This window comes from Stenella coeruleoalba (assembly GCF_951394435.1).
Source record: "Stenella coeruleoalba genome assembly, chromosome: 14".
NCBI lineage: Eukaryota > Metazoa > Chordata > Mammalia > Artiodactyla > Delphinidae > Stenella > Stenella coeruleoalba.
The window spans coordinates 64,452,914-64,478,750 of NC_137160.1; the positions used below are offsets into that span (position 1 = coordinate 64,452,914).

General features: G+C 63.4%; 1 protein-coding gene across 6 annotated transcripts in view; it reads left to right on the forward strand.

Moving 5' to 3' along the window:
- The window catches only part of CABIN1 (calcineurin binding protein 1), a 98,207-nt gene that overhangs the window by 58,267 nt on the left and 14,103 nt on the right, over positions 1-25,837 (forward strand). For all 6 annotated transcript variants that reach the window (XM_079943136.1, XM_079943131.1, XM_079943134.1 and 3 more), the window contains one exon: positions 1,209-1,322. In XM_079943136.1, coding sequence (XP_079799262.1) covers positions 1,209-1,322 — 114 coding nt within the window. The remainder of the gene's footprint in view (positions 1-1,208; positions 1,323-25,837) is intronic.

The following is a 25,837-nucleotide window of genomic DNA, read 5'->3' on the forward strand; positions in this document are numbered from 1 at the left end:
CAGAAGACGGGATGGGCTGGGCCTGCTCTGAGGGAGGGGCGCCTTCAAGCAGAGGAGAGCCCCTCACCAGGACCCCTGCCCTTGAGCCGGTGAGGGGCTCCAGCCCGGCGAGTGGGGCCAGGTCACATGAGGCCTGAGAGGGGTCGCCTGCGTCCCTGGGGTAGCGCGGTGCCGAGCACAAGGCAGAGGCAGAGGCAGGTCTGCGACATGACCCCCATCCCACCTAACCCCCGCGGGGCCTAGGGAAGATCCCGGCCTTGGGGTTCCGGCCTGGGCCAAATGCAGGCTCTGCTCTGCCCTTACTGGCTCTGGACCTCAGGCAGCGCTGGAGGCCGCTCTCCTTGGCAGTTCCACGTGGTGAGGGTAACAGTCACGTGCTCTGCCTGGGAGGCACACGTCGCTGCAGGTATGCGGGCAGGTCAGGTGCCCCCGCTGGCCTGTTGCCTGTCCGTTCCCCACGGGTCTCCTTGTCCCCATCAGCTCCATCTGGGGCCTCGGATGTGAACCTTGATAAGGTCTCCTGAGCCATTGGTCAGTTCCGTCTGGCCCACCTGGGGGCTGCCCAGAGCCTGCTGTCTGCCAAGTCTGTGGGAGGCTGACAGGCCCGCAGTTGGGCCCACGCTGTCTGTGCTCTGCTGGGAAGGCGTGCTCTCCAGTCCATGAGAAGTCCCCAGAGAAGGCCTGGCTTCTCACCGTGCCCTGGGTTCCACCAAGAGGCACCACTGCCCAGAGAGCAGCGGCCTGAGCACTGCACAGAGCACCCCACCCCCGTCCCAACAAGCACGCATCCCCGGCGTCCTGCAGAGCCCCAGGTCTCCCAGGCTCACGGTGGCAGCCGACACCCTGACAAGTCAGGCTTGACCGTTTGGGCCAGTGGGGGCATCCCCTGGCAGAAGGTAGGGGTGCTGGGTCCGTGCAGCAGCTTGTGAAGTTGTCAGGGTGTGGCGTCCCTGTCTGTGCCCTCCTCAGGCAGTCTGAGGCCACAGTCTCCTAGGTCAGCTGTATTAGGCAGGAAACCAGTTCCTGAAACGCACCCCACAGCCAGATGATCAAAGCCGGCGGCCGGGGCCACTGGGCGCTGCGGGATGGATGTCTGCAGGAGCTGCTGCTTTGCCCACGCAGCCTGGAAGGAGGGGACTGCCTCCCTTCTCCGTGGGCGCCCAGAGTTGCCCACACACTCACTTCCAACCTACTTCTTGCTTCCCCAGAACCTCCAGTGGGCCCGCGATGTGTTGCTAGGTAGCGGTATCCCGTGGCAACAGCTGCAGCACATGCCGGCACAGGGGCTCTTCTGCGAGAGGAACAAGACCAATTTCTTCAACGTGAGTAGTCTGCCTTGTTGATTTCCGCGGCTGCTGGCTGCCAGCGCTTTTCATGGAAGGAGGTGTGGGAATGGACCCCAGCGTGGGCGTTCCCAGGACACGGGATGGCAGCGGCCTCAGAGGGCAGGCTGGGTGGCACAGTTGAGAGTGCGCCAGACTCGGGAGTGAGGCCCTGCTTGCCGAGCGACTTCTGGCAGGTCGCTGCCCCCTCTGGGCACCGGTTTGCCAGCTATGGGGAGAGGCCTGGACGAGCTCGGTGGTTCTCTGGGGCCGCGGTGGGCAGTGGTGAGAGGGGCTCTAGGCCTGTGCCCTGCTTCCCCTTGGGGTCCTGGGCACCTGGAGATTCTGATTGGAGGCTGGTCTGCTGCTGAAAAAAAATGAGTGTGGCCAGTGCTGGGTCTTCAGTGCGCTTCCAGCTCTGATGTTCCATGCGAGGTAGAGACCCACCCTCAGACAAGACATGGCCCATCCCTGAGGCCCCGTAGAGCCCACATCTGCCCCTCCTGGCCAACCCGCCTGGCCTGGCCCTCCCGTATTTGCTCTGCCCTGCACAGAGACCACTGGCCCCTCACTCTGCTCCACCTATGGGTCCTCACCCATCCTCCTCACCTGTCCTCAGCTGGGTGGCTTTGGCATGTCACATGGATCCTCAGAGCTTTGGTTTCTTCTGTATTTTCCTTGCTTCCCTTTCACATCTAGAGAAGCCGAAGGGCAGGATTGGCCTGGACAGGAGCCGAGGGGGTCTTGAAGGGTCTGGAGGGATGTGGCAGAGGCTGGTTCTTGAGCCATATGGGCAGAGTGAGGTCCCTGCTGAGAGCCGGCCAGGTGGTAGGTGTCTGGATTCATGGCTTTTCTCCTCTCCCAGGCTTGAGCAGGGGCTGGGCAGGGGCTCCGAGCCTGGGAGCCCTGCTCCTGCCAGCCCTCTCCCTATGGGTATTTTATAGACAAATGGTAGATCAGTCTGCATGGTACCAAGGGGTTTGCTGTGAAAGAGATGCTCCCTCCCACCCAGATGCCCAGGCCACAGCCACTGTCCCTCATCCTGCTCGCTTTGGAGCCCACGCCCGGAGACGCACACAAGGGCAAAGTGCACGTGCTCCTGCCCCTGGTTTTTCTTCACTTAAGCGTGTGTCTTGGAGGGTGTTTTTTGTTTGTTTGTTTGTTTGCGGTATGCGGGCCTCTCACTGTTGTGGCCTCTCCCGTTGAGGAGCACAGGCTCCGGACGCGCAGGCTCAGCGGCCATGGCTCACAGGCCCAGCCGCTGCGCGGCATGTGGGATCCTCCCGTACCGGGGCACAAACCCGTGTCCCCTGCATCGGCAGGCGGACTCTCAACCACTGCGCCACCAGGGAAGCCCTTGGAGGGTGTTTTTGAACTTGCTGTTCTTTTTAATAGCTGCCTGGTCCTCCCATGTGGATGTCCAAGGTTTACTAACCACCCCTATTGATGGACGTTTAGGTTGTTTCCAGTCTTCCACTGTTGCAGACAATGCTGGTATATATGTCTTTGCACACGCGTCGGGGGTCCACTCCTAGAATACACTCTGAGAGACAATTCCTGGGGCAAGGGGTTTGTGGGGCCTTGAAGTTTTAGCAGATGCTACCCTCCGATCCAGCTCCTCCCCAGCCCTGGACTTACTGACTTTCTCTATTATTAAATGGTTTTATGTTTGCTTTTCAGTGGGTGAAAAACACTTGCGTTCTTTGTGAGTGGGACTGTGATGTCATGTAAGCAGTTTTAATTTTTTCTGTGTAGTTTCTACTCAGGTTCATTTTCCTATTGGATTATTGGCCCTTTTGTTATTGATTTATAAGAACTCTTTCTATATTAATGAAAGGGGCCCTTCTTCAGTGTTCTGCAAAACTTCCTTCTGCAGTTGCTGAACCAGAGTGAGAGTCAGGCAGGTGGCTTGGTTCCCCTGAACTCCTGCTTGCTCTCCTTACACGTGGGCCTGAAGAGTGACTGAGGACCCAGTTAGATAAGGGGAAGTGCCTCACTTGGGAGCTGGTGCATGGTTGGTGCTCCGGGAAAGTTTCCCTCTGCCCCCCGCCCCCACACACCCCCCCCCCCCCCCCGCCCCGTGGTGCTTTGCCCTTAAAGCCTGTGCAGTAATGTTGCAAGGAGGGACCCAACCCCCCTTTCTTCCTTCCGGGTCAGGCACCAGCCTTCCTAACAGCGGAGTTTAGGAGGCCAGCCCCTCAGATGCCTGCTCCCCGCAGCTCCTCCCATGGTTTCCAGAGCCTTCCAGAAATGAGTCCCACAGGCTGAACGGGACGTTTTGCACGGTTTTGCCTCTTCTGGGTCAGCTTTTGTTTCTTTGTGCATCGCAGTGAAAGGTTAACCTCTGGGCAGAGGGCAGACAGGTGATGGCACCCCCTTGTATGCAGCACCCGAGGGACAGGCACTCAGGCTGGCTGGTGACAGCACGGCCCCTGCTGAACCACCCACTCTGGCCTTGCCATTGCTGCGGCTGGACCTTCGGGGTGGACGTGTCTTCCAGCCACAGCTCGCTCCCAGCGCCTCAGGGAGTGCTGGCCCTGCACGCATTTGTGGGACAGATCTTAGCAGGAGGGATGCCTCCTGCCTTGTTTACGAGGAGTGTTCAGGGCAGCCCTCGGCTGACTGCTGCCCTGGCCAATGTGCTGGGCTGACAGCTGGGCTGGGGGTCAGGACGAGCAGGCTGGCTCTTCTCCCTTCCAGTGCTGGGGTTACTGCCCGGGCCTGGGGTGGGGGCGGGGCAGGGACTGGCCCTGTGAGCAGGTGTGGGGAGGTGAGGGCAGGGCCATCCAAACCCCCACCACCCTGGGCGGTGCCGTCATCCTCAGGGCCTGGGCTAGGAGACCTGCCTCTTAACTTTTACTGGCGATTTCTGAAAATCATGTGAGCCACATTGTCATTGGGCCACATGGTCATTGCAAACCGTTCAGACACACAGCAAAGCCCACACCCTTGGTCTCCCACCCCAGGCCTCCTGCCCTCCTTAGAGGTACCTCTGTGAGCGGCCGGCTACTCCCTTTTCTCAAGTGTACGTGTACCAAATCAGACAAGTTTGTCATTCTGCTTTAAAAAATATGCCTGCGTGTATATGTGTATGGGGGGGGGGTGCTTTTTGGTAACTTGGGCTTTTTCGCCGACACTAAGTCTTGGGGACATTCCCTGTAAGAGATGCAGGCCGCCTGTGGCTGTTTGTCCTCTGGGTCCCGAGGAGGTGCTCGCTGCGGGTCTGTGGACCGTCTCCCTGACAGCCCGTCTCCAAGCACGTCCTCCTGGTGCGGCCAGCACCGGCTGCCGTGGGCCCTGCCGCAGGACACTCGCGGGCTCGCCCCTTTGTGCTTGCCCGGTCGTGCAGGCCTCTGTAGCGTGCTGTGGGGCACAGGGAGAGAGCGGGACCCTCAAGGAGTCCGGTTGACTGGAGGCAGGGCTCCCATGGGTAGTGGGTGCTGCTTGGCCAGGGAGGGGGCCAGAGGGAGGCTGGGGCTGAGGCTGCGCCGGCCGGGGCTTCTCGGGGAGCATGAGGGGCCGGGCAGAGGGCTGGGTGCACAGGGGACCGGTGGCCTGGGCCCTGCGGCAGAGGCCTGGTGCACAGCGGCCCAGCCATGCGGTGGGACGAGCATCTGAGGGAGAGCAACGAACTTGGCGCATCTCCATCACCCCCCCGCCCCAAAGACTTGACTGAGGTACTGGCTCCCACCCACCCCTTCTCTGCCGTGGAAAATCCTGTCTGTGGGCCATGTGCCGGGCAGGCTGGATCCTGGCCCTGGGCTTGAGTCTGGAGTGGCCGCAGCCCCACCCAAGGGCCCCACACCCCGCCCTCTCCCGACAGGCAGAACGGTCTGGCCTTTGCCAGAACAGGGCCGGGAGTTGTTGGACATTGCTGGTTGAAGTCCTGCGGCCCTCCCCGCCCTGGCACGGCTTGGCCTGGGCCCTGGGGAGGGACGGGCAGAAGGCGTGTGGCCACATGACTCAGCGGTGCCTCCTCAGGACGACTGTGCAGGGAGCTGGGACCCCATGGAGGACACAGAGGCCTAGGTGGGAGGCAGCGAAGCGGGGCTGGACCTGGGGGTGGGAGCCCTCTGAGCCAGTGCCAACCCTGAGGGGGCTGCAGAGAGGGGCTGTCCGTCCCTGGGCAGAGGAGACCAGGAAAGCAGAGGCCACGGGCTTGTTTCTGAGTGCCTGGAAGTTTCCACGGCTTCCTGGGCAGGTGTGTGTGCCCCTGGGTGGGGGGCCCGTGGGGGCTGGAGCTCTGTCCAGGGCAAACTTCTCTCCCACTGGTAGTTGATTCGGAAACGTTCCCATAGTAACCAAACCAGAGATGGCTCTCCCTCCTTCCCCAAAATGTTTGCTGATTTTAGCAAGCAGGTTTTTTTTCTTGTTTCAACCCAGTTTCCAGCCACCGTGAAAGAAGCAAAGGGAGCGAGGGCCTGGCCGGCACTGTTCCTGCTTCCCAGTCTGTGCAGGCGTCGGCGACTGTGGCCTGAGTTTGAGGGAGCGGAGGGGGAGCGCTGGCCTGCGGGGCCTCCACCACGGCTGCTCCCGCCCCATGAAGAGGCCCGCCTCTTCATGGAAAGCAGCCCACGGCTGGCGGTGGCTGGCGGCCCCCAGGGCCGCATCGTCACCGAGAAAAGCACAGACTTTAGGCCCCAGTGGGTTTGGCTCCCAGCCACTCACCCCTTACTCAGCCCACACAGGGCATGGGGTTGCTCATTGGCAGGATGGGCATGATAGGTGGACAGGAGCCCTCGGCACACTCTTGGCCAATCACACAACTCACCCTTAGGACAGGAAGTCAGCCTGCTCCGGGCCCTGGGGCTTGTCTGCGGATCCGGTGGTGCTTCAAGAGGGCAGTGCTGGGGACCAGAAGGGACCTGGTTGGAGGGTGGAAGGGCCTGCCCTGGCTTGAGTGGGGCAGCCTGAGATGTGGATGTCGCCATCCCCACCCACCACCTGGGCCCCCTTCTGTGTGTCCTGGCTCTACTGTCAGTGCCTGTGGATGCAGCTGTGTTCCTTCTTGTCACTGCTGCAGATGCCACTGTCTGGCTGTCCCGGGGCGCCTCTACCTGCCCTCTCCCCCGTGGATTGGCGGCTTCAGTTCTTCACTGGTACAGGAGGGCTGCTTCTCCCCGGTGCCAGGGGCTCCACGACGAGCACTCCTTACCCAGTGCTCCCACGCACGCCTAACGGCTCTGCTGATCTGGGCCAGGTGCCTTCCCGCCGGCCACTGCCCTGCCCCTCCGGGCACTCAGAACCGAAGGAGACTCTCATTTTGGCCCACCTGTGGGGTGACCAGGGAGACTGGAGCACCTTCCCACGCCCAGGCCTGTGCCTTTGCCTGGGCTCTGGTGTACTCTCCTCTGCAGCCACCACACACCCTGTGGTTCTGTTTGTCCTGACTCCAAGTTGCTTAAACTGATGGGAGATACAGTCATCAGGAGTCATCTTTGTTTCATTAAGTGTTTGTGCCCTGGAGCCTGGTGGCTCACTGAGGGTCCTGATGTGGGAGGAAGGGCCCCCTGGTTGGGCAGCCAGCTGCCAGACAGCTACCTACCAGAGCTGGGGGAAGGAGAGAAGGTCTCTAAAGCCCCTGGCACCCTGTGCTTCTTGGCAGGAATCCGTCCCACTGATCCTACTCTGACTTGCTACCGGTTGGCTGTGTGACCTGGGGGGTCCCCCAACCCCACCCAGTTGCAGATGCCGGTGTTACGGAGGGGCAGGTGCAACGGGCCCACCGCCCAGGCCAGGGGCCTCTGAGCCCCAGCTATTGCCCAGCCCCAGGTATGGCCCACTGTGTAGGTCAGGCCTCAGCCAGCACCCTTCCCCCAGGGAGAGAGCCCATGGTGCTGGGCAGGGCCTGGCCTCTAGAGCTCAGTGCGCCTGGGCATCCCTAGGTGGGGGCCTCATCTAGAACAGCATTGCCATTGCCCCCTGATGCACCCCCAGCACAGTGCCCGGCAGGCGGGTGTGCCTGGTAAATATGAATCCCTCCCGCCCTCTAGAGGTCCCTGGGACGAGGTCAGCTAGGAAGCAGCAGCCCCTAGCGAGGGGGCGCCCAGCCCCGGCCAGGCCCTGGGGTCTGTGCCTGGGACAGCCACCTCCTGTTGCGGGGCCTGACTCGGCCCCTCTTCCCCCGCCCTTCCAGCTCAGCGCCGGGTGGGCCCGTGGGCAGCCCCTGCCTCACTTGCATACACCCATTGACTGAGCCAGTGGTACCGCCCCCGGCCGCCAGCCTCAAGTTCAGGGCCTTTGGAGGCTCAACCCAGGGAAGAGGTGTTGGTCTCCACCCAGTTAATTATACGCACCCGCCCCTGGCAGCGGGGCTTTGTGCTGCCTCCTGGCAGTAAACAAGCCACGCGGCGTGTCCCTGTGGGGCATTCCGGCCTGCGGGTGCCCCGGCATGGCTTCTCCAGTGTGGAGTCTGCCCGCCCGCTTGGGCCGGGGCCAAGACAGCCAGGAGAGGAAGCGCCCGCCTGACAGCAGACCGACAGCTTTTCCGAAGTTGGTCCCGCCCACGTCACCTTCCCTCCACTCGGGCCTGGCTGTGGACCCGATCACCTTCCACCTCGGCTCGTCCCTCTGCCCACACCTCGAGGCGAGTGTCGCCTGGGTGTTAGACCAGCTCGTGCCAGGCCCTGGGCCGGTTGACAGCAAGATCCAGGGGCCACAGGCCAACCCACGCAGTGGCTGGATTATTAGTCCCGTTTCACAGAGGCGCCAGTAGGTGAGGTGCCTTGGCCGAGGTCCCACAGCCAGTCTAGGCCGGAGGAGGGATGTGGACCTTGTGCTCTCTGGTGCTGAAGCCGCGGGTGGCAGCCGGCAGTGCCTGTGAGGAGGAAGAGCGGAAGGCCAGCGCTGGCTTCACACTGGGATTGGCCCATTTGGCGATAAGCAGGATGGTGGCCTGGGCAGGGGGCACGGGCATCTAGCCCTGCGCTGGGAGGTGAGGCCGCGTGCCAGGTTGATGGGGGGCCGGGGTCAGTAGTGGGCACGGTGTAGACCAGGGCCTCCCCTGGGCAGCGGGGCCATGTGGACATGGCCTCAAGCGACTGGCTGGCTGGGCCCGGCCACCTCTCTGTGTAGACCCCCAGGCCCACCCTGCTGGGGCTCCCGAGGCACAGCACAGCGACAGAGGGAGGCCAGAGCATCTGTGCCTGGTCTGGCCCGGTCTTGGACAGGGGGCAGTGGCAGGACTGGCGCCATTTACAGGCGCTCACTCTGGTCCCCACAGCACGTCTGTGGTGCTCAGGCACTGCTATTGTCCCCGTGTACAGAAGGGGAGGTTGATACCAGTGGGCATTTTAGGCTGTTAAAACCAAAAGCCCTTTTCTAGTCTCTGTCCACCAGGCTGGACAGCAGAGCTTGTGGCCCTGTTTCCGGGCCCTGTTCACAGCCCCTCCCTGGCTGCCTTGGCTGCTGTGGGTCCTGGGAGAGAATGTCAAGTGGGCCTCTGCACAGTAGCTGCCAGCAGCCGTGACAGCGGCCAGGGCCCTGGGAAGGCTGGTTCTGTTATACCCCCTTTGAATGAGGTGCAGGGCCCAGGGAGTAGCCCAAGGTCACACAGCTAACAAGTGGCCAGGCTGGGATTTAAATCCAGGTGGGTCCCACTCCAAGGCCTGCTCCCTTAGCAGCTGTGCCATTCGGAGTTCAGCAGCCACATCTGGGCTCTAGAGAGTGTGGGTGTCGGGGAGGTGAGTGTGGTGGAGGTGAGTGTGGCCGCTTGTATCCTGCGCCTCTGCCCCCTCCTGGGATGGGGGGGAGGACCCTCGCCCCTCCCTTTCTCTGAGACCTCCTGGTGGCGAAGCACTCTGTGCACGGCCCTTGATTACCTTCCATCATGCCATGAGTGAGGCCCACTCTTGAGGGGCACCAGGTCTCTGGGGGAGGCGACTAGGTGAACAACAGCTGGGGGAGCCCAGAGCTCGCAGTGGGTTTGCCATCACTTTTGCACACATGCTTTTTGAGACCCTCAGGCCTGAATAAAGCCCCACCACTCTTGGAGGTCAGAGCCCGTAACCTGAGGGTGAGCAGGAGGTCGAGAGAGGCAGAGGAGGTGGCGTGGGGGTGCCTGCACCACAGAGCAGTGGGAGCCGTGGGGTGACCCCGTGCCCGCAGGGACGGGCCAGGTCCTCGCAGGGCAGAGGGGCTGGCAGGGGGCAGACGTGACACCAGCTGACGCAGGCGTGCTGGAGCGGCCGGGCTGGGACAGGGCCAGGTGCGCTGCTGGCCTCCACTCCTCTGGGCGGCCACCACTCACAGCAACGCATCACCGCTCACAGCAGCGCGTTGCATCCTTAGAACCCACAAGGTGTTGGTCGTGCCATCATCCCTGCCTTACAAAGGAGGAAACTGAGGCCCAGCCACACTGCAAGTGGGCGCCTGAGCTGGGATCCAGACATTCTGAAACAAGTCAGGGCCATGGGAACACAGCCAGTGGACGGACCCCAGAGACAGGCAAGGACGGGCCCAGCGCACCTTCCTGGACCGACAGGGTGACAGGCAGGGCCATAGGGACAGAGAGTGTGAGGGCGCAGGTGGAGGTGGGCCCAGGGGTGGGCCCTGGGTCTGCGTGGGCGAGTGGGACACAGGGCGCCCCTGCAGGCCCACAGTTCATCGTCCTACCATTTACCTGAGGATGGTTCAGTTCCACGTGCTGGTGTCGACTGATTCCCAGAAGAAACTGGGATTCCTTGTCACCAGTGGACACCCCTCCCGGTCCTCTGTTCCTGTCCCCACTCTCGATGGAGGGGGACCGTGGCAGGTCACCGCCTGCCCCATCCTCGCTGAGATCACTGAGGCCGTGCACAACACCGTCCTGACGTCAGGGTAAAGGACACCCAGTCACGTCAGTGGGAATTAGAGAACAGAAAAGAAGGGAAAAGTTTAAATTAAGGAAATCGAACACTGGGCTGTAGTAGGAATTGCTGCTGTGGCGCTATTTTTAGCTTTATTGAGTTGATTGATGGGCCGGTTGCAAAAGCAAAGTAAACAAAAGAATCACTTCAAGTTCTCCAAGGGAAAAGGCCCAGTTTTTAAGAGTCTTTAAACGGTTAGCAAGCTTGTGACTTCTTAGCATCACCCTGAGCTCTCCTTCCTTCCCGTGTCCTCGGCTCTGCAAGCTTCATGGGACTTCACAGCCTCCAGCCCACTGGGCCCGGTTCAGCCTGGAGCAGGTGCCCAAGGCCTTCCCTTCTGTAGGATGCCCCGGCCCCACCCTGACAGGACCACAGCGGTCATAAATCCCTGCCCGAGCCAAGCCACCCCCATTCACAGCTAGACTTTAAAAACCAATCAGACATAATCAGCCTCTGGACGGGCTGCCCCCACGTGCATTTTTGCCAGGCCCTTGGGGACAGTTTCTGTGTCCAGGTGTGGGCTCACCGCGGTGGCCATGCCAGGATGCCCTGGCAGAAGGCGGCACCCCACCATGATGGTCCCCCAGTGGGGCACGGGACTTGCCCCGGGTCCCACATCCTGCGGGCAGCCTCCACCCCAGAGTTTCTGGCCAGCCCCGGGACAGCAGTGTTTGTATCCGCATCCAGAATGGTCAGGAGCTTGCTGTGCAACATTCCTGAGAGAAGAACATTTTCCAGTGTGCACTGCTTTTCCCACTGCAAGTTATTTCTCAGAGGCTTGCTCCTGGAATCAGTGTCTCCGCTGAGTCTTTCTGAGGCAGGCACGTATCAGGCTCAGCTTCATCCCCCTGGGACACTGCCCCAGGCAGGCTCCGTCTGGAGGGCGGCAGGGGGGCAGCTTCCGGAGGAGGCCCAGGGCCCTCTTGAGGGTTTGGAAAGTGGAGCAGGGCAGGCAGCGGCTCAGACCACGGATGGCAGGGAGCCGCAGGGAGCCGTGGGAGAGGGCCGAGGGAGGGCTGTGTTTCCTGAGGCCGCAGGAGCAGGACCCAGCGGGGCAGGGCCAGGAGGAAGGGGGCTCCCCGAGGCCTCGGCTGTGGCAGAGTCACTGCAGGAACCTGTCCTTTGGGAAGGAGGATGCTTGGCTATGCCAGTCTCTGCTTAGTCCTCTTGGCCCATGGAGTGCTGGGGCTCACTCCGGATGCAGGCCCTCCCTGTGGCTCCCGGCCTGTGGGAGGGCAGTGGCTGTGGCCTGGCCCCTGGGCTGAGGTGGGAAACAATGTCAGGGAGCAGGCCTCTGCCATGGAAGGGAGGCAACAGGGCTTGCTTCCATGGGGCACAGAGGAGCTCGGGGACAGCAGACATTTCCTCCTCCCTGCGGCCCCATGATTCCCATCTCACGGTGAGCAAACTGAGGCCCAGCATCGCGCAGCCCGCAGGGAGCAGAGCTCGGATGCTTCTCACCTCCTGCCCACCGCCCTCCCCACCCAGCCTGCGCCCAGCCCGGCAGGAGTGGAGGTTCAAGCCCACCCCAACCCTGGGCATCATCCTGCTTGCCTGGCCCTGATTAGCTGGCCCCACCCCAGCCCAGCAGGAGGGACTCTGAAGACCACAAGCCCTGAGCCACAGAGCCAGGGAGTGTGGGGGCTGCGGCTGAGCCAAGGCTTGCTGCTTTTGCCGGGGGGCCGCCCCCGTGGGCCGGCGCACCTCTGACCGAGTCAGGTGCCCTGTGACTGCACAGACCCAACGTCCTCATTTGTGAGATGGGGGATGTGAACGTCCAGCGCTTGGCACTCGAGAGCCCTGTGGTCCCAACAGTGTCAAGATGGCCACAAGCCACACACTGGGCCCCAGGGAGCAGCCTGGTGCAATCAGGACATGGCCATTCCGGGCCCACCCCTGCCAGAGTGCGTGACTGCCTTGCCATCACGTCTCCAAACACCTGTCTCGACAGTGAAAGCAGTGGGCAGGAGCATCCCCCCCACAGAGGGTTCTGGGGGTGGGAGGGGCAGGGTGGAGCGCAGCTGAGGGTCCCTAAGGGGTCTGGCAATGGCTGGGGGCATAGGGGAGGGCAGAGTGTATCTGGTGGCCTTTGCCTGTCCCCCGTCCCCTCAGGGCACCGTGCCTGTGGCTGCTGCTCATTCGCCTCCCCTTCCTTGCGGGCTCCCCAGGTGTGCCCTGGGGAGCTCAGAGTCATCCTGAGCTGGAGTGGAAGCCCCAAGGGAGGACGGCCTTCCTGTGGCGATGGGCGCTGGCCCAGGAGCCCGAGCACAGGGCTGGGCGGCACCCCCATGGCGTGGAGCCGGGGCTGCTGCAGGGGGCTGGAGTGTGGATGCCCCAGCGCCCCGTCCACATGGGGCCCGACCCACAGATCTTCCGGTGCGCCTGCTCTGGGCGTAGCCATGCTGCCCTACCTTCGGGGTTTAGCCCTGCTTTTGACTTCCTGGTCCCGACCCTGACCTCAGTTTCCCCATCTCCAAAGGCAGGCCAGCTGGATGAGGTCAGTGGTTTTCCAACCCTTTTTCCAAAAGAGCCCTTTCTCACACACCCCACTGGGAAACACAAAAGGGCAGCTGCTCCCGCAGAGACAGGAAGGGCCGGGCCCACCTGCTTCGGCTGCACCACCACCGCCTGCTCCCCAGAGGAGGGGCATGAGCCCTGGGGAGGCTACGGGGTCTCTGCCCTGCCACCACACAGCCCACCCAGACAGGGCTTCCCCAGCTCAGGGCCCAGGCCGTCTTTCTGGGGTGGCTTCAGGCTGGGAATTTCTCTCTCTCTCTTTTTCCTTCCACTTTTCCTATTTGGAAAGTTTGACCAAGTTGCTTCTGAGAAAGCGGCATTGGGTTTGAAATCCAAACCAGAGCTGAGGGCTCCAGGGGCCCCGGCCTGGTTTCCATGGTGATGGGCTGTGGCCACCACGTGCCTCTGGGGGCAGAGCATGTACTCCCTCACAGGCCAGGGTGAGGCCACTCAAAGGCCGCCCACGCCCTCACCCTCAATTCTGCTCCTGGCCAGCCTCAGGCCCTGCACCATGCCTGGCCCCACCCATAGCTGGTGGCTTTGGGCGAGCTGCTCAGTATTGGTAAGACTTAGTTTCTTCATCTGTAAACTGGGGCTGACCAGACCCACCTCACGGGGTTATCGAGGATCACGGGAGACCATTACCACATGTGCCCCGGGGCCACTGTGTCCAGGAGAGGGTCCAGGAAGGCCCCGGAAGGAGGAGGAGGCAGCTGGGGGAAGGGACTTCGTGGAAAAGAGCACACAGGCTCACTGGGGTCCGTGTGGGAAGGATGCGAGGTGGCTCGGGGCCAGTTGGGAAGGATGTGCAGGAATTTGGTTGATTAAAAACAAATTTTGAAACGTTGATCTCTAATTAGGTATAAGAAGTCTAAAATTAGGGTATGCCAAAGCAGGTGGAGCTTCCCCAGGAAGCCCAGCCCCTCGCCAGGGTGGCACTGACTCTCAGATAACGTCCTGTCACACCCACCCCGCAGCTCCCCATGTGGGGACACTGGCAAATTTGCTTAGGACAGACGAGCAAGGGCCCGATCCGGGCTGCAGGGGAGGCCGCCCCAGCCCCAGCGGCTCAGTGCTGGGCTTTATTTCCAGAGAGGGACCCGCCTGGCCCTACTCAGAGGAGGGGTGGGGAACCCTGGGCTCCAGGCCCCTCTTGGGTGGGCAATGAAGCCGGCCCTGCAGCAGGGGCACCACGGGAAACCCAAGAGGAGGAGATGGTGGTGCTCGGGCGCAGCGAGCTCTCGGAGGGAGGGCTCGACCTGCGGGAGCCCCTGCCTCAGCCCCCTTTCCTCGGGGCCGGGTGTGAGCAGTGCACCCGGCACCCTGCGTGTGCCGAGGGTGCAGGAGAGGGGGTCGGCCAGCTACAGCAAGGGGAAGGGGGCAAGGTGGCCGGACAGACCAGGGAGAAGGTGGTCCAGGAGAGGGAACAGAGAGAGGCCAAATGGCACATGAGGGTCCGCACTGGGTGGGGCAGGTGGTGCTGGAGAGGGCAGGGCTGGCTGTCCCCAGGGCTGCCCACGTCCATGGTCATCCAGAGGTACGTCCGGGGGAGGGTGCACTCTAGCCAGAGAGTGATTGGATATGTGCTGCGACGCTGCTTGGCTTGGGTCGTGAACTCAGGCCTCTGCAAGTTCCGCCACCTGCCAGCACGAGCGTCCGGCAGGTGTGGGGGCCCTGCTCCCAGGGGCCGGTCCTCGTCCTTGTTCCTCACAGCTCAGTGGGAGGCCCCCAGGCCACAGCAGAGGCTGCACGGCGCTCTAGAGAGGGGAGGAATGCTGCGCTTGTAACATCTCACATTTGTTCTTCTGGTTCGGGGCACCCCTCAGGTTGGGGACAGAGCCCTGCTCTGCAGGACACGCCTGGACGAGTTTGTTCCCCTTCTGATGTTCTACACGAGTGTGAAGGGTTTGGGGGAGGTGGCGGGTTGTAAGCCTGCTTGGGACCTGAACGCCAGTGGAGGCACCAGCTCTGCCTGGGATGTCGGCTTTGTCTGTGGTCAGTGCCTGACCCCCGCCACCCCTTCAGCTCAGCCCCTCCCTGCATGAGGATCCTGTGCTGGTCATCCAGGGAAGACACCTGGCACAGGCCACGGCCACTGCCACCACTTGTGGCCTGAACCTGGCTCCACTTACTCAGCACAGATGCCCCCGGGTCCATAAAGGCCACTCATTAGGAGCCAGGGGTCAGATGGTGGATGGGTTGTCCTAGTTTTCTCCATGTGCACATCAGACATGGCTTTTCTAGGATGCGGGCTCCCCTCCTGAGATGAAACGGAAGCAGCTCAGCAGCCTCCAAAGACTGGGCTATTCTAGAAGCCTGGACGGTAGCTCTCATTTCCAACCCTGACGTGGGGCGGGCTCAAAGGAGCCAAGTGTTAGCACCCTCTTGCTCTGAGGAGGCTCTCTTGGGCCCCATCAAACACATGCCAAGTCCCAGATCACCCCGAGAGGCATCAAAGCCTGCTGGTGTCTCTTCTCCTCGCTGCCCATTCCCCAGACCCCTGGCAGTCCCTCTCTCCATGAGGCCACGTGCAGCCCCACTGTACACACTAGGCACCCCTTGCCCTCCACGTGGTCCCACTGGCTGTCCCTGATCGTCCCAGCCACCCCCACCCCTGCCGCCATGTGGGGAGATCCCTGTCCAACAGCATCCAGCCCACAGGCCTGCCTCTTCTTCCTGAAGCTGCTCTGTCCCCCACCCCAACCTTGTTTCTCTCCCTCTGAGGCCAGCTCCGCTCCTGAGCCCCCAGCTGGGCTGGAATTGCCAGGTCAGCCAAGCTGACATGGGCCACGGCTGTGTCAGTGCCTGCGCACAACAGCCCTGGCATCCATGACCGAGACCCTGGCTCCGCCCCATGGTGACTGGGGCCTTGGGCAGGCCCTGCAGGTCAGGCACTGTGGAGGTGCATGCATGCTCGTGTGCTCATCCCCGCAGAGCTGAGCGTGGCATGGGCACAGCTGTCTGCTGAGGTGGATGCTGCCCCGGACCGAGGGACAAGGGTCCTTGCGCCCGGCCCTCTTTGTTTCCCTGGGCAGGTCCTTGTTCCCCACCTGTGTCCTCACTCATGGGTCAAACAGGCAAAACAGCTGGACTCAGTGACATCAGCGATACTTTGCAGCTGCAGAGCATAGTCTGAGCCGCTTTTGAGCGCCAGAGGCTCTAGTGAGAATGAGATGGGGCTGCAGCTGGGGTCTGTGTGCCCGGGGTGGAAGGCGAGCTGCTTTCTCAGCCGTCAGGGAAAGGAGAGGAAGCTGGCTGCCGTGGGCCTGTGAGGCTGGCACGCTACCGGCAGAGAGATTGCTCAGGCACACGACACACAGAGCCAGCATCCCACAGCGGGGAGGCCTGCACCTCCAGACCAGCTGGCAGCTCAAAGCTCCAGTGCTGAGAATTTGGACTGTTAACTCTAAGAAGCAGTCTTGCTACCTAAAAGGCAGCGTTGGACTTAGCCTGGGGAAGACTGGGGTTAGGTCAAGGTGGGGGCTGGGGTAACGGCTGGTGGAAAGGAACCAGGAGCAGCCTGCAGGTCTGCGTTGGGTCAGGTCTTGAGAAGGGTGGCCGTGAGAGGCCACTGGGCCACGTGGTCCCGTGGGCAGCGCAGCCGGTGGCACTTTGGCCAGCAGCTAGCTCTAGGTCTGGGTCTTGGCTTTGCAGGGCCAGGAGCCACCTCTGCTGGGGGTGCAGGCCTGGGGCGTGTGACGCAAAGCACAGGTGCGTGGTTCCAGGGAGGGTGTGGCCACTCGAGGGGGCTATGCTGCCCGCGTAGAGGAAGGTGGCCAGAGAGGTGTGAGCAGGCCCGCCACACGCTCTGCATGCCGCCCCGGGTGCAGGCCTGGGCTCTTGCACACGTTGGTCCGTTAGTCTGGCTTCCACTCCCCGGTCCACCACACGCCTCTTGGCCTTGGAGTCTTCCTTTCCACTTGCATAGGGATGACAGCCTCTACCCCAAGGCTACTGTTTGTCCTCTGCTGCTCCTCACTCAACACGGACGCCTTGAGACAGTCTGGACCACCTTCAGGCCAGGGACTACTCACACAGACAAGGCTGGAGTTGTCCAGTCTCACCTTCTCTGGCTCCTTCTGGCTTTGGCGGCCATCCCTGGGCTCCCGGGCTCACAGCTCCCCCTCTGCAGCCCCGACGGGTGTGCAAGTGCTTCACCTAAGAGATGGTGGCAGAGCAGAGAATGAACGGGGATAGTCAGGTGGGGGCCGCGAGAGGAAAGCTGGCCGCCCGACTTCCCAGCGTGGACACGGGTGCAGCCCCGGCCTGCCTACCTCCCCGCTGGCCGCCCAGGGGTACTGGGTGGATGGTGGCTGGGGATGTGAAGGTCAGGACTTCCCAGGGCTGGCCCTTGACCGGGGCTGGACCAGAACCTCTCCCTTAGGGCTGAAGAGAAGAAAGACAGGGTCCTGTAGGCAGTGAGGCTGCCCGGGGTGAGGGCCATGTGGGGAAGGCCTGGGCTCTGAGCCGAGGGCAGGAAGGGGCCTGTGTGTGGGCCGTTTCCTTCCCCAGCTCAGCCCTGGCCACCTCTTCCCCCTGCTGGCCCCCAGTCCCCCATCTGGAAGAGGTCAACGAGTAAGGTCCAAGGCAGGGGGAGGTGGCTCTCAGGGCCAATTACCTCTTGCCCTTGCCACCATCTTCCTTGTCTTCTTGGTCACCCACAGGTCCTGGGGCTAGAGTGGGGAGAGGGGTCTGTCAGGCGAAGCCCCCGTGGGGATCAGGTGATGTCCTCAGATGTTTGTTTTCTTCTTATGATCGATTGTTGAAGTTTGCTCTGGGGGATTAAGGTTAGGTATCCCTTGGAGAGGCAGCGGGGCACCCTGATAGAGTGGGGCTTATCCTGCCCTGAGGTCAAGGGGCTTCTCAGGTGCTGGGCCTGTCTTCAGCCCAGGGCCGTGCACCCCCCTCTGCATCAGTCCTCCTCCCAGGAGCCTGCCAGGCTCAGGCAGTCCTGGGGCGCTCGCTGTGACTAGGCCAGTGACAAGGGTGACTCCAGGGGCAGGCTGGAGCACATCCTTCAGCACCCAGGCAAGGTGGCCAGGGACACCTGCCCCCCCCCCCGCCAGGATTAACCCCGAACAGCCAGCTCACAGGTTAGACCAGCCCCTCCCTGCTCACAGGGGCTCCTGCTGGCCGTGGGGGAGCAAGGTCAGGGTGGCCCCGAGGGTGGCATAGTGGTGCAGGAGCTCCCACCCTCTTAGGCCCTCAGGGTGGCCCTGAGGTGGGGAGCAGCTGTTTCTCCAGGGCAGTAGTCAGAGGCCTGTGTCCTGCACGTCCAAGTGCTTTGTGGGCGATTAGGACCTGCATAGGGTGCTGACAAGTGCCAGGTGGGGCACAAGGTTTTCTCAGGCCCCAGAAGTTCTCAGGCCCACCAGTCCCACAGCTATCACAGTGCTGTTGCATGAAGCCCCGGGGGGGATCCCCATGTGCACAGAAGTGTTTCCCCCTGGGGGGTCAGGGAGGGTGGTCCCCACTTCCTTGTTCTGCGGCCTGGCAGCTAGAGACGGTGATGCCCATCTCTTGGGGCTCTGGAGAGGGCTGGGGTGCAGGGTGCCTTGTGGTGCTGGAGCAGGCCAAGGAGGTGGAGCCCTCAGGTGCCAGCATTCGCCCGGGGCATCTCCCCAGAGCCCCTGAGCTCCCCTCGCCCACCATGGCCTCCCTCCTGCTGTGACAGCAAGACCCTGAGCCCCGGGCTGCCCCCACCCGCTGCTTCCAAGCTGTGTGGGAGGCCTCCTGCACACAGGGGCCTGTTTCCAGAGAACTACCCGTTCCACACACACCGTTTCTTTCTGGCCCAGATGTGATGCCCACACACATCTTCAGCCTCCCTGGGTCTGACTCGACCTGTGCAGGGCATGAGCGTCCCATGTCTGCTCTAGCCCTGGGGACAGCTGGGGGGAGTGTCCCCACCTCTTCTGGAGCCGGCCAGGCCTGGGGATGGCTCTCAGCCATACTAGGCTTCCTGCTGTGTGACTCTGAACCTGTCCCCACGTGTGGGTGTCATGACGACATGAGTGTGGACAGTGAACAGCTGTTGTGACTTGAGGACGTGCGGCGGGAGCACTCCTCGCCTGAGACCCAGCCCAGTGGGCATAGCCTCAAGGTGGCCTGTCTCCCTGCAGCTGTGTGGCCTCTGGGAGCCCAGGGCCAGACAGAGAGTCCTGATCCTCCAGGGAGTGTGAGCCACTGCCTCTGCGCCCCCCGGAGGGAGGGCAGGCAGGGAGTGCACAGCCCCCTGGCCAAAGGTTGGCCTTGGGCCGATTGGACTGGGGGCACGTGGCAAGCCTGGGAAAGCTGGTGGGCAGGAGCCAGCCGGGGCAGGACAGGTGGAAACTATCTGGCTTGGGGAGATGTCACCAGGACAAGTGTCACCAGGATAGGGACCTGGTGGATCTGAGGCATCTGGGTGTTTGGGGAGGGAGGAAAGAGCCGGGCCCTCGTGGTGCTGAGGTGGGGGAGGGATGGTGGGGAGGCTGGTGCCTGGCCGGGGGGCTGCGTCTTTGCTCGGCCTGTCCTCAGCTGGGTTAGGAGAAGCAACCAGGAGCTGGTGGATAATTCCAGGGCGGCCGGCTCCACAGGAAGCCAGAGAGGAAGGTGCTGTGTGCTCGCTGGGGCTGTGGGTGCCGGGGGCGTCCCTCTGAGCCCACTCCTTTCAGAAGGGGCACAGTCCCGCTCCTGGCACCCGCAGGCCTCTGCAGGGCTGCCACATGCCGAGGCTGAGGGGCTCCTGAGCCTGCCTGGCTTCTGCCCAGCCCCACCCCTCCCCCCAGTGTCTTCTGCTCTTGGGGCCTCACAGCCAACTGGAAAATGAGCCCCCTCCCAGCTGGAAAGCCCCCTAGGGGATGCCATGATGCCCCTGTCCTGCCCTCCCCGCTGAGGATGGGCCTGGGAGAGGCTTCACTCCAGCTCCCACTGCCCCACTGGGTCAGCAAGGGCATCCCCCACTCACCCACTCCTCTGCCCTGCACCGGGCCCTCGGGGCACAACTCCAGCGGCCCCGCGCACAGAGCTGCCCTGTACAGGGCGAGGACAGCCCCAGCCCAGCGCGTTGCTGGCCCCTGTCGCCCTGCCTTCCGCACTCCTGGCCGCCCCTACCCGGCTCGGCCTGGGATGCCAGGTCCCACAGCCTCCCGCGGTGAGGGCTGTGCCCCCCGTACCCTCAGCGGCCCGGCCCGGAACCCGCGAGTGTTTGCCGGCAAAGTCAGCCGTGCCGCTGGGCCCGCTTCCAGGCCGAACAGCGAGCGAGCGCCCGCGCCCCGTCCGGCCCCGCCGCCCCGCCCCGGCCCTCCGAGCCAGCGAGCGAGCGAGCCTCCGCGCCATGGCCCGGCGCCCGCCCTAGCTCCCTGCACAGATGCCACGGCGGAGCCGGCGGGTAGGAACTTGCCCGGGGCGGGGGCCGGGCCGCGACAGTGTCTCCCCTCTGCCCGCAGGCTCTGCGCTCTCCCGAGCTTTGGCTCAGTCCTCCGGGCCGGCTCACGCGGCCGCCCCCCGCCTGGCCCCCGGCCCGCCCGGCGCAGCAGGAAGCCCGCGGGCCGCGGTTTCCCGGGCGCCGCGGCAGAGGAAGTCGGCAGGCGGCGGGGTCGCGGCGCCCCCTGCCCCGTCCGGGTCCCCGCACAGCGCCAGGTGGGCGGCGGGCGGACCGGGGCGGGGGGACCCGGGGGAGAAGCCCGCCCGCGAGCCTGGGGCGAGCCCAGCCGACCCGCCGGGGACGCAAGTGGGCGCGCGGGGGTGTGCGCTGCGCCGGCCCCGTGAAAGCGAAAGCCGCTAGCTCGCCGACCCAGCAACTTCGCGGCGGGCGGCGCGGACCGTGAGCTGCGCGGGCCACTACCGGGGATGGTGAGCCGGCCGGCGGGTGGGCAGCGGCACCCCGCTTGGTGCTTCCCCGGCTATAAATAGCTGCCGTGCGGGGGTGGGAAGATGGTGCCGGGGCTTGGCGAGCGCCTGGCCTACTCCAAGCCCCGGGCTGGGCCGGGACCCTGCCCCGCCGCAGAGTGGGCGGGAGGGGGCGGAGGGGCTCGGCGCGGAGGCGAGGGGGGCCCGGCGGAGTTGCCGGGTGGGCTGCCTCCGCGCTCTTAGTTGTTTGTCATTTCTGCTTCTCCCCGGAGGGGGAGGGGACGGACGGCCTGGCAGTTCTGGGGATCCCGTGTGCGACATCTCATTTGGCAGAAGAGGCTGGAAACGGGCGGGCACCGGCCGCAGGCAAATTGTAGGCTTCCCCAGCCCTTGCCTGCGCTGGGGACTCGTTACCTGTGGATGGCGCGGGGAATCCCTTTCCCTTCGCAGCCCAGCTTGGACGGCTCCTGGGGGCAGGGCCAAGGCGCCCCTGGCGGCCTCTGTGCAACCCTGCGGCCAGAGAGGTGGCTCTGATGGTTTTGCAGAGGAGGCTGCAGGGCTTCCTGACCCCAGGCGTGTTCAACCTCGCCCGCCCCTGGCGCGCCCTTAACCGAAGGCCTGGAGCAGGATGGTGGCTCCGATTGCTGTGGGAGGTGCAGGGCCCTTAGCTCTGCAGGGCATCAGGAAGATGGGGAGCTGGCAACCTGGAAACGCAGTCCTGGCCCCAAAGGCCTCAGGACTCCACCAGGGCAGTTCCTGGAGGTGATGGAGCCATCTGGGCCGGCGGTGGGAGAGGTGATGCCGTGCTGGCCTGCCTGTCTGTGATGTTCACCCTACTTGGGGGCAGGCAGGGCGGAGCGGGAAGAGCTGGGTAGGCTGAGTTCTGCTGCCAGCTCATCTCCCTGTTGGCTGTGTGCCCTGGAACTAGTCTCTCCGGGGGAGGTGTAAGTGGGGTCATGTGTGGGAGAAGCTGGGAAGGTGCCCTGTGAGTACTGTCGGCCCCAGGGACTCATGGGCACCAGATGCAGCCCTGCCCTCTCCACCCTTCTCTGAGTGGTCTCGCTGCTTGGGAGGTTTGCGTGGGCTTACAGGTAACAGGTGTCTCCCCAAGCCTGTGGAGGGCGCCGGTATTCTCCCCAGGGCTGCTCTTGACCTCAAGGCCTCACAGTCAAGATACCGACGCTTTCTTTGCTCGGCTCAGGGTTGGGCTGCGGCACCGAAGCTGTCCTGGAAACAAAGTTTTTATGCTTCTCTGGGAAAAAAGACTCCTAAGCTCCTACCCTGACACCCCTTCTTGCTGAGGGGCTCCCTCTCACCCTCCTGCTCCTACAGTCCCCAGCCCACTGCTCCTCGGAGTGGGATGCCAGCAGGCTCTCCTGGCCTCGCCTGCTCGGAGCGCTGAGTCACTGCTGCACCCATGCCAAGGGGGTGGGCTGCAGGAATCCCTCTGCCCGGGAGGCGGGCTCTCCCTGGGGTGCTCACAGCATCGTGTTCTCTGTGAACAGAGATGTTGGGCTGAGCGGCCGTGGGGAGGCCTTGCTCACCTGTCATGCTGTGGGCGTGGGACAGGTGGGGGCTGGGAGGACCTGGGCAGGTGGGACGCTCTCCGCATCTTAGATCAGGAGCTCAGGCACGGCCTCCAGGACAGCACCCGCTGCTGCATGCCCACCATTGTCCCCTCTGTGGGGAGGGGTCCAGCCCGAGCAGAGGGAGAAAAGCTCTGTGGGGAAGGCTGTTCAGCCGACATTCTTCCTAATGATCCTGAAGACTCCACCCCAAATGTCACCCAGGAGGGGACCGAGCGAGTTAGGGTACACCTGCAGGGTGACGCACTGGGGTCCTTTTAAGTGATGGGAAGTTTTTGATGGTGCAGGAAAATATGCGTGCTCCATTACTGAGTTAAAAATTAAGGTGAAAGAACTCACGCTCCTCTGTACCTTCTGCTCAGGACACTTGGGTCACAAGGTCGACTCTAGGGGGCTGCCCATCTCCCCTCACTTGGCAGGGGCTCCCCTCCCTCTTCCTCCGGTTCCTGCTCCTTTCTGGCTTCCTCCCTGGCTTTTCCTGTACAACCCCCTCCCCAAAGTTCTTGCTCTCTTAGCTCCTTTTTTCTTATTCCAATCTCTCGTCTGTCCCCTCGCCCTGGATGGCAGCCATCTGTGTCTGCCTATCCCACCAGCATGGACCCCTTTGGGGGTGTGCCTGACCCATCCGTGTGACCCCCCAGTCCCTGGGATGCACTTGGCTTTCTGTGCAGTTGCCAGGCTGAGCTGCCCTGGGGGACCCAGGGGCCTCCCTAGCACCTGCGGGGGCTCCATCTGGGGCGCAGACCCCCCCAGCTTGACCAGGCCTTGGCTCAGATGCAGCGCTGGCAACTCCCTCAGAGCCGCCCGAGAGCTGCACCAAGGTTGTGGGGACTTGGGACCAGGGTCTGTGGTCTTGACCGGGAACATTCCTTTTGTGGAGGGTGTGCAGGCCTGCCTGGTGGCCCCCCAGAAGGCCAGCTCTATTCAGGGCATGGAGGGGCCAGGAAGCAAGAGAGGCTCAGCCCCTCCTGCCTGCCCACCGGCGGCAGCTCAGAGTCTGGGGGGGCCGCGCGACAGGATTCAGGACTGGCTGCTGCCCACGAGAGCTAGGTCGGCCCTTGACACCACCCCGTGGCAGCCCTTGCTCAGGCTGGGCTGGGCCTGGGAAGGCACCAAGCAGACACAGGCCCTTCTGGGTTGCCTGCCCAGCCACCTGCTTCTACCTCTTCCCGCCCTCTGGCCTGCTGTGGGTCCCCTATCGCCTTTCCCTCCTCTCTTCCTGCCTGAGGCTCCTAGGCGCAGCTTCTTCTCGGCCTTTCTGGGTGCTCCTAGCTGTCGTTACTTTCTCCTCTGTCCTTCTGTTTGAGCCACACCTGGTGCCCCGGCTGGGCACGACCCCGGTGGCAGCACAGTGGGGAAGGGGCCACATCTGAGTCCCGTGGGTGGGGCAGCAGGGGACAGCGGGAGGAGCCCAGGATTCCGGGAAGACTTCCACAACAGGGCCCCAGGGACTTGCTCACAAAGGCTCTGAGGCCCTCAGGGTGCTGGGGAGGGCGCTGGCTCCCCCGTCCCTCTGAGGGCAGGGCTTCCAAGGCCCCGGCTGAAGACTGAAGTGACTTGGTGTCACTGTCTAATTCTCTGCACCCCCACTTCTACGTCTGTAAGTCACAGGTCATATTGCTGACTTCTTGTGAGCCTTTAGGGAGGGCGCAGAGAGTGGGGGACAAAGGGGTCTGGCCCCTGTGTCCTGGTCCCACCCCAGCGTCACTGGGCAGCCTTGGGCGGGGTTGATTACACACACGGACTGTCCTTGCTGGTGTGGGCATAGCACGAATCCGAGTCTCCGCCCAGGCCCCATGGCCTGAGCCTCATCCCCTCCCAGACAAGCCTGGCACCGGGGCTGAGTGTGGCTCGGATGGAGTGGAGCCCGACTGGGCCGTGCCTCTCTCGGCCTTCTTTCCTGCCCTGGCATTTCCCGGCCCCTTGTTTTCCTGGGGAGCCTTTGCCTGGGCCCTTGGAGTGGAGGAGCCTTGACTGAAAGGTGGGGTCCGTGAAGGTGACACATGGGGCCGGGAGCCCTGGAACGACCCTGAAGTATGCCGTGGAGAATGGCCCGAGTGGTGGCCCAGCAGAGGGTGGTTGGGTTTGCCGTGCGAACCAGAACTGTGTCTGGATCTCTGCCCTCCGTCTGCCAGGCTCAGAGTTGGCCCCGGGTTGGATGAAGAGGCTGTGCCGGCAGCCCTCCTGGGGTGCAGGGAGCCGGCGCTCCTTCTGGCCCACACTGAGGCAGTTAGGGAGGTGTGGACTGGCCGGCCAATCATGAATCTGGGGGGGAAAGGAGCCCCTGCCCCTCCAGGAAGAAGCTGTCCTAAGACCACAATGTGCTGGAGACAGCGTGAGCCATGGGCCTGAGCACGCCCTTGGCCTGGCAGCCAGGAGCAGTGCTCCATGCCAGTGGGGCCATCTGCTGTCCGTCCCTTCCCTGGGGCACCACCTGTCGAGGCTGCGGTGACCAGAGGCCAAAACCTCATGGCCCTTCTGCCCAGGCTCTGGCCTTGCCTTGCTTCACAGCCCCCCTTGTAAGTGGATGGCACGTTCGATGGTACCCCACCATGCCACTGACCCAGCGTCAGCTCCCTCGGGGACGTCTTTAAGAGTCCCCAAGTAGGGCAACCCACCCCAGCTCCCAGGACCCCTGGCCTGCCCCGCTGTGGTGCTCAGCTGCTGCAGCTCGGTTTCCTCAAGAGCAGCAGGAGGATGCCCGGCTTTTGGGGCTGCATGGAGGGTTTGGTAACTGGTATTAAGCACTCAGCCCAGAGTCTGGGGCTCCATGCATTATTCAGGTGGTTGCAGTCTGTCTCCGTGACCTCATCTGGCAGCCAGGAGCCCAGAGCCGTTCTGATGGGCTGCAGGGTCGGCTGGGACACTCCAGATGAGCCTTTTGGCACACGGGTGAGCTCTGAGCACAGTCCTGGCATTTCTGAGTGCTCTGAGGCTGCCGCTGCGCCCCCTGCACCACCCGTGGCTCTCCAAGCAGGCGGCATCCCTGCCAGGATGGAGTGCCTGCCGCCTGGGAGAGGGGAGTCTGGGGGAGGGCACAGTGAGGAAGAAGCCTGAGTCGTGGCCCCCCAGCCCCGCCTGGCACCAGAGCTGCCTCCCTCCCTCGAGGCACCCTGTCCCGGACTCTCCTTGTGGGCTGCCTGCTGCGTGGCTCCTGCTCACTGGGATCCTGCTTTGGCCTGTCCTTCAGGCCCCCCAGCGCAGCCAGTCTTCCTCTCACGCACTGCTGCCCCCATTCTTCTCGGTCCCAGTGCGCTCCCTGCCCTCCCTGGGGCCTGCACACGTGCCCTCTGGGTGAGTGCATGGGGGCCTCTGCTGCTGAACTCTTGTGTGAAGGGATGCAAACTGGACCTGTCCTGGTGGCTGTGTCCTGGCTGCCCGAGGAGGGGCTGCTCAGCAGGCTGAGTCAGTGGCTGAGGCGGGAGGGGCCCCATGCCTCCGGGCTGGCTGCTGTCCAGCAGTGTGGCTGGGGGCGGGCTGCCCCTTGCTGGCCCAGGCTTCCCACCTACACAGCAAGCAGGTTCAGCCAGCTGTCTGCCTGGAAACGTCCGTGATCGTGATGCACCAGACCGTCAGTGCCGGGCGGGGAGAGCAGTCCCAGAGGGTGAGCCGGGCAGCGGGTACTGCCTCCGTGTGACAGGGCAGGTGGCAGGCAGACCCCTCTCAGTGTCACCCGGAAATTGTCTTCCTTGAGGCATTGCCTGGCAATTCCCAGTGGGCTGGCAGTGGCGGG